The sequence below is a fragment of the Nematolebias whitei genome, chromosome 21, assembly GCF_014905685.2.
Source record: "Nematolebias whitei isolate Nwh7 chromosome 21, NemWhi1, whole genome shotgun sequence".
Classification (NCBI taxonomy): domain Eukaryota; kingdom Metazoa; phylum Chordata; class Actinopteri; order Cyprinodontiformes; family Rivulidae; genus Nematolebias; species Nematolebias whitei.
In genome coordinates this window covers 31567484-31573890 of record NC_056518.1, presented here as the reverse complement: position 1 = coordinate 31573890, position 6407 = coordinate 31567484, and the positions used below count along the sequence as shown (strand labels likewise).

Sequence of the window (6407 nt, the reverse complement as noted above, 5' to 3'; positions counted from 1 at the left end):
CATGTCCTCTCCAACTCCCTCCATGTCCTCGTTAACTCCCTCCATGTATCTCCGCTTAAAAGACGACTTTCATTCAATCGGAAATATTCATTCATTCATTGTAAAGGTGAAGAGTTTCATCCGATCTGAACTGTTTCCTTCACAGCTGCAGCACATCAGGGATAAAGAACAACGTCTGAACCTGGAGCTGGACAGGTTGCGGACCCACCTGTTGGAGATCGAAGACTCCTACACTCGAGAGGCCATCGCCGCAGAGGACCGGGAAACGGAGCTGCGTCGGCGATTGGCCATGCTGGACCAGAAACTGGCCTCGTCCTCAAACGCTGTGGAGAACGCCAGGTTGGTGGAGGGCCCAAGTGCTGCGGGGTGTCAGAAAGAAAACACAAAATGGATTAATGCTCCAGCTGAAGAGGCTGGAAGACGAGGAGTGGAGCAGCTAAAATCCATTCTGCTCAAGTTGTCCCCAACAGTCTTCAGAACAATTGGTGGTCTAAAAGTGGTGAATTTATTATAATAATGACACTTTTAATAAATTTACTAATGTGTTGCTTAACAAGTGCAAGACCACCGACAGAAGAAAACATAAACTGACACAGATCATTCAAATTGATCAATTAATCATTACGACATGATGATGGAGTAGAAATATGCTCATGTCCTGTCCCCACGCTCCATTAATAATTGCTTTAAATGATCTTGATTTTGAGCCTGATTATTAAAGAATCCTGATAATGAACCTGATTATTAAATAATCCTGATTATGAGCCTGTTTATTAAATAATACTTATTATGAACCTGATTATTAAATAATACTTATTATGAGCCTGATTATTAAATACTTATTATGAACCTGATTATTAAATAATCCTCATTATTAGCCTGATTATTAAATTATCCTGATTATGAGCCTGATTATTAAATTATCCTGATTATGAGCCTGATTATTAAATTGTCCTGATTATGAGCCTGATTATTAAATTGTCCTGATTATGAGCCTGATTATTAAATTGTCCTGATTATGAGCCTGATTATTAAATAATCCTTTGTTTAATATTTATGTTCTGACCCGACATTTCGGGCTTCAGCTGACCCATGTGTGTGTTCAGCCAACAGGCCAGCATGCAGGTGGAGTCGCTGCAGGAGCAGCTGGGGGTGGCGGTGCAGCAGAGGGACAGTGCTCTGGCTCAGCTCAGGACGTCTCAGGAGCAGGTCCAGCAGTACGCCGTGTCACTGTCCAACCTGCAGATGGTTCTGGAGCAGTTCCAGCAAGGTAAGGACCTGCACTGTAGTGTCTTCAATTACTGAGCCAACAAGACGCAGCACAGTCAGTTCCACGTGTCTTGACTTTTCTCTTCAGAGGAGAAGGCCATGTACTCTGCAGAACTGGAGAAGCACAAGAAGGAGAAGGAGGAGTGGAAGAGAAAAGCTGATCTGCTTGAAGACCAGGCTTCTGCTCTGCAGGTGGACCAGGAGGAAAAGCACATCCATCATGTCTCATTCATGCAGACTGGATGTTAAATTAAACCCGTTTGTCTTCAGCTAAATCTGGATGAAGCTAATGCCGCCTTGGAGTCGGCGTCCCGTCTGAGCGATCAACTTGATCAGAAGGAGGAGCAGCTGGAGGAGCTGAAGAGACAAGGTGAGGAGTTAAATCTGATGGAAACGCGTCCTCACTTCAGCCCAGAGCTTCATGTTGAGACATGAAGCCTCGTCAGTTGAACCTTCAAAATAAATTGAGGTGTGACCTCATCAGAGGTTGTCAGTGACTCCTGGCTACTACCACCAAACCTTTGCTCAGTCTGTAAACCTGCGTTAGAGCCATCTGTGTCGTTTCCTATGGTTAATTAGTGGTGGCAGCCATCTTGAATCAGGTTAATCAGTTGTAGATTGCCTCCTGAAAGTTTCATTAAAACTAGCCCAGTTGTTTGAGATATTTTGCTGACAGACACTGTGTTCAAGTTCTCAGTGTTTCCAAGTGAAAGCTTCATAAAGTTGTATTAAAAACTATATAAATATATTTCAGAGCAGCTCCCTGCAGAATGATTAGAAGATAAAATAATCTTTAACGCTGGTCTTATCAGGCTTGACCTTCACAGCAGATGGTTGTTTTTCTTCACGGAACCTCATGAAGGACGCTTGTTTTGTCTCTAAATACAGGACTCACTGGGAGAAAGTGTCCAACTTGGGCACTACTGGACAGAACCACTCTAGTTGGTCTTTAAGTTATTCTTGGAGCCATTTTGTGCCATTCAGGCAGTTCGTGATATACGAGATTTATTAATTTGTTTTTATTTAACCTTATCCGTTGGACATTAGCACCCCTTTGAGAAAGACCTGGTCCAGATGACCCACCACGACAAAGTTACAACTTAAAAATGACCTCTAAATATCTGAGCACAAAAATAGAACGGAGTCAACATAAGAATTGCAGTTGAAAGTTTTATCAGATTTTTAAAGTCGCTCAAAGAGAAGTAAGAACCGAGTTTAGTTTGAGCTGAACATTAGAAGAGAACGCTGTTCCACCAAGATCAGAGAACCTCCTGAGGACCTGGACGAGGAGCCAACCGGGGAACGAACCGATCAAATAGTCAATCAATCAGTAGAGGAAGCTGAAAGGACCTAAATAGAAGCTAAAGGCTAAATCTGCAAAACTGTAGCTAAAAGCTCAGATGATCTTAACAATAGCTGAAAGCTAAAAGGCAAAACTAGCATGTTAGCAGATTAAATCATTAAATTAGAAAACAGAAACAGAAGATAGAGATCGGTTCAATGTTTTGAAGGAACTGGAGAGATCCTAATGGATTCCATGGGAAGTCTTATTTTAAATTTCCGGTAAGTCAAATATTTGGAAAAGTATAAAAGTAAGAACAAAAGCAACATGAAGGGACAGTACTGCAGACCGAGTCAAACACTTTGATCTATGATGGGTTAAAACAGCGCACAGTCAGGGGTCGTCTGCATAAAGCTGCGCTTCATCTTCTTCTGAATGGTTTTAATAAATCTGGAGAACAAAACGGGGCCTAAAATTCAGCCTTGGGGGACTCAAGAAAATATTTTGTACTACTTAAAGACTTCTTTCTTCCTTTTCTTTTTGTGTCTCCACAGCGAGTCGTCCTCCATCTCTGTCTGTCCTCACTCCGTCTACCTCAATGTCCTCTTTAACTGCATCCATGTATCTCCTCTGTCTTTTTCCTGACAGCTGCATTTCTAACATCCTTCTAAGAATATATTTGCTGTCCCGCCTCTGGACATGTCCAAACCACTGTCCCTCCTCTGGACATGTCCAAACCATCTTGGTCTGTCCTCTCTAACTTTATCTCCCAGTTGTTCAACCTGTGCTGTACCTCTGAAGATCTCACTCCTGATCTTCTCCATCCTTGTCTCTCCTAAGGAGAACCTCAACATCTTCATTTCTGCCACTTCCAGTTCTGTCTCCTGTCTTTTTGTCCATGTCTCTGTCTCCAGACCATACAAAATAGCTGGTCTCACCACTGTCTTGCAAACTTTTCTTTTGACCTTTACTGACACCCTTTTTTTACTGCAAGAGATACCCTGGCTTGTGTTCCCTAGTAGCAGGTTTCCCAGCCACTTAAAGACGATCTCACGTAGACGTTTATACTCCCACCACCGAGAAAGTGTTTGTCATTTTTAATCTGTTGTTTTTTCCAGCGGAGGTGAGGCAGGAGATGTTGGAGGAGGCCCAGAGGAAACTGATGCATCTTCTGAACAGCACAGAGGGGAAGATAGACAAGTAGGTTGACTCTTACCTCATTGAAGATGCTCTCAGCCTCACAGCTGTAGAAGCTGCTGAGGATCTTAGGCAAACTTCCTCAGCCTCCTCAGGAAGCATGGTTCATGCAGCAGCAGTTACTTGTTCGGGTAAATAACGTTGTTGTTGTTGTCTGCAGAGTTCTGATGCGTAACCTGTTCCTGGGTTACTTTCACACACCTAAAACCAAACAAGCTGACGTGCTCAGGCTGATGGGAAGCGTGCTGGGACTGAGCCGAGAAGACGTTGATAAGGTCAGTCCAACGTGCGTGCGAGCGTTGAAACAGCTGTCTCATTTGCAAGAGGGACGTACAAAAACAAAACTATACAACCAATAACAGACGTTGGTATAAAATCTACATCTCAGTACAAGCATAGGTAGAAAATTCAAACAAGCTAAACTGACGGAAAACTAACGATGATGGAAAACTCTGGAACAGGAGCGAGCGTTAATGGATGTGATCTCCATTTCTTCATTGAAAGTTTACATTTCTCGAGGGTCACGAGAAGGAACAGGTTCTGATCCTGCTGCTCTGTGTTGTGGAGGGTCCAGAGTCTGAGACCGCTTTCTGACCCAGCTCAGAATCCACTCGTGGCATGCTGAACGTGATAAAAGCCTGAGAGTGAAGTGCTGTTTACAAGTCATTAAACAAGACAAATGAGATGGAACCAGACAGAGACGAGATTTGTAGATAAATATGTACTAAATGTGTAACTATTAAACCAGAGAGTATAAAGTATAAAGGTTTACTGCCTGTGATCAGCAGCTCCCAGCAGAGACCTTCACATAAACAATATCTCCACAGCCTGAGCGCCAAGGAGCTCATGGCAGAAACCATCTGTTTCCAGGCACGAAATGAGAAACAGGACTGACAGAAGAATCACAGTTTTAACCTAAACTTGTTATTCTGTAACAAAGACAATAATAAAAATATAAACCCTGTGTCTTACTGCTGATCTGTTAAAGCAGCTACTGCATTGTACGACAGTAAATACGTGAATCGTCTGCGTAAAACTGCACATGAGAGCGTGACGAAGGTGAATACGATGAACTGTGAAGAGTGATGGTCCTAACACTGACCCCTGTGAGACCCCTTTGGAGGTTTCCAGGAAACTTGATGTGTGATCACCAAACTGCACACGCTGCGTACGTCCTGATAAATAATTTAAACTCTTTTATAACTCGTCTTGTTTAGCTTCAGGTTCAGCAATTCCTTTAATTTTGTTGTATTCTGAGAAGTATTTGTGTGACTCTCAGCTACTACCACACCAAATTTAGCTGAATATCTGTTAAACTGATTGAGTTTTAGCCTTTTTGTGTTGGTTAACAATAATTAGCTTAGGCAGCCATCTTGTTTTGGGTTAACTCCTAAAGTTGATCAGTTGTAGATGTACACCCACTGATTATACTCCTGGGTTTTATTAAGATTCATCCAGTCTTGGATTAGATATTTTGCTAACGGACAGAAATACACTCAGACCTGAGCAGAAACATGATCACCCTTGGTCTTCAGGTAGTAATCCTGAAATCACAGCGTTTATCTGAGTGGAAACATTCTGAATTCTTTTTGCTTTTATGCTTTTAAAATTTAAGGTATCCTCCTGTGGTTGTGTAGCTGAAGTCTGAAGGTGGTTTGATCAAGACTAGAGTAAGTTCACCACCGATGTGTTAAAATAAGTGAAGTAAATCCTGATTACAGGTCCGACTGAAAGGTTTATTTGTCTGGCTCCACTCATCCACGGGTTACTTTGACCACAAGTCTTGACTCGGTTGTTGAACTAACAGCTGATGTAAGCCTGTTCTTGTTACTCTGTCCAACTGTCCCTGAAAAGGAAAGCAGTTAGAGCCAAACCTCTGTGGTATGAGGTCTGTGGGAAGACGTCCAACAGGAGGACGGTCCAAAGTGGATTACCCAACACTCTTAAAATAAAACCTACAGGAGGAGCTCAGCTCTTTATTTCATTCTCTTTAATGTCTTTAAACTTATTGTTACAGTCCGAACACATCTGCTTACTTGGAGCCATTTCATATTTCGAAACATTCAGCTCGTTCAGGAGACTGCTCTATGACTGGATTTCTATACGTCCCTCCGAGGACGAGACTACCACAGTGTAGCGCCGTCCAACTGTCTGGACAATTACTTGTCCAATCTCTAAATAATAACTCTTTGACATAGAAGTGTCAAACTGCTCAGATGGACACTTCATGGGTCAGTGCTGAGCCCTGTTGATTTCAAGGTCAAATATCAAGGTCATAAGCTATCTAAGACTCCAGGGTAAGTTGTCCCATCTCCAGTCTTCTTATGCCTCTTTTTAGCTTTTCTTCAACTTTGAGGTTTTAGCTGCTGTTCTGCCTCTTTGTAGCTTTTAGCTGGCCTTCTGATTTGTTCAGTTTTCAGCTAGCATTTTGTTTCATTTTGGTTTTAGCTAATGTTCTGCTTCTTTTAGCTTTGACAACTCAATTTGACAACTCAATTTCAGCTCCAGTGTTCACACTACAGAAAAACATAATTATTTTTAATTTTTGCATCTTTCTTTCGTCTGCTTGTAATGTTACTTAATTTTTGCACTTGACAGAAAACAAGCCAATTCTTTAGCTGTGGTGTCAGGAACCAAGCCTTCTCCTTTAGCTGTGGTG

General features: G+C 42.1%; 1 protein-coding gene across 1 annotated transcript in view; it reads left to right on the top strand.

The window, feature by feature from the left end:
- The window catches only part of trip11 (thyroid hormone receptor interactor 11), a 25346-nt gene that overhangs the window by 16130 nt on the left and 2809 nt on the right, over window positions 1-6407 (top strand). The window contains exons 13-18 of the mRNA XM_037694605.1: window positions 146-339; window positions 1107-1270; window positions 1358-1461; window positions 1540-1639; window positions 3670-3751; window positions 3909-4023. Of these exons, the coding sequence (XP_037550533.1) occupies window positions 146-339; window positions 1107-1270; window positions 1358-1461; window positions 1540-1639; window positions 3670-3751; window positions 3909-4023 (759 nt within the window). The remainder of the gene's footprint in view (window positions 1-145; window positions 340-1106; window positions 1271-1357; window positions 1462-1539; window positions 1640-3669; window positions 3752-3908; window positions 4024-6407) is intronic.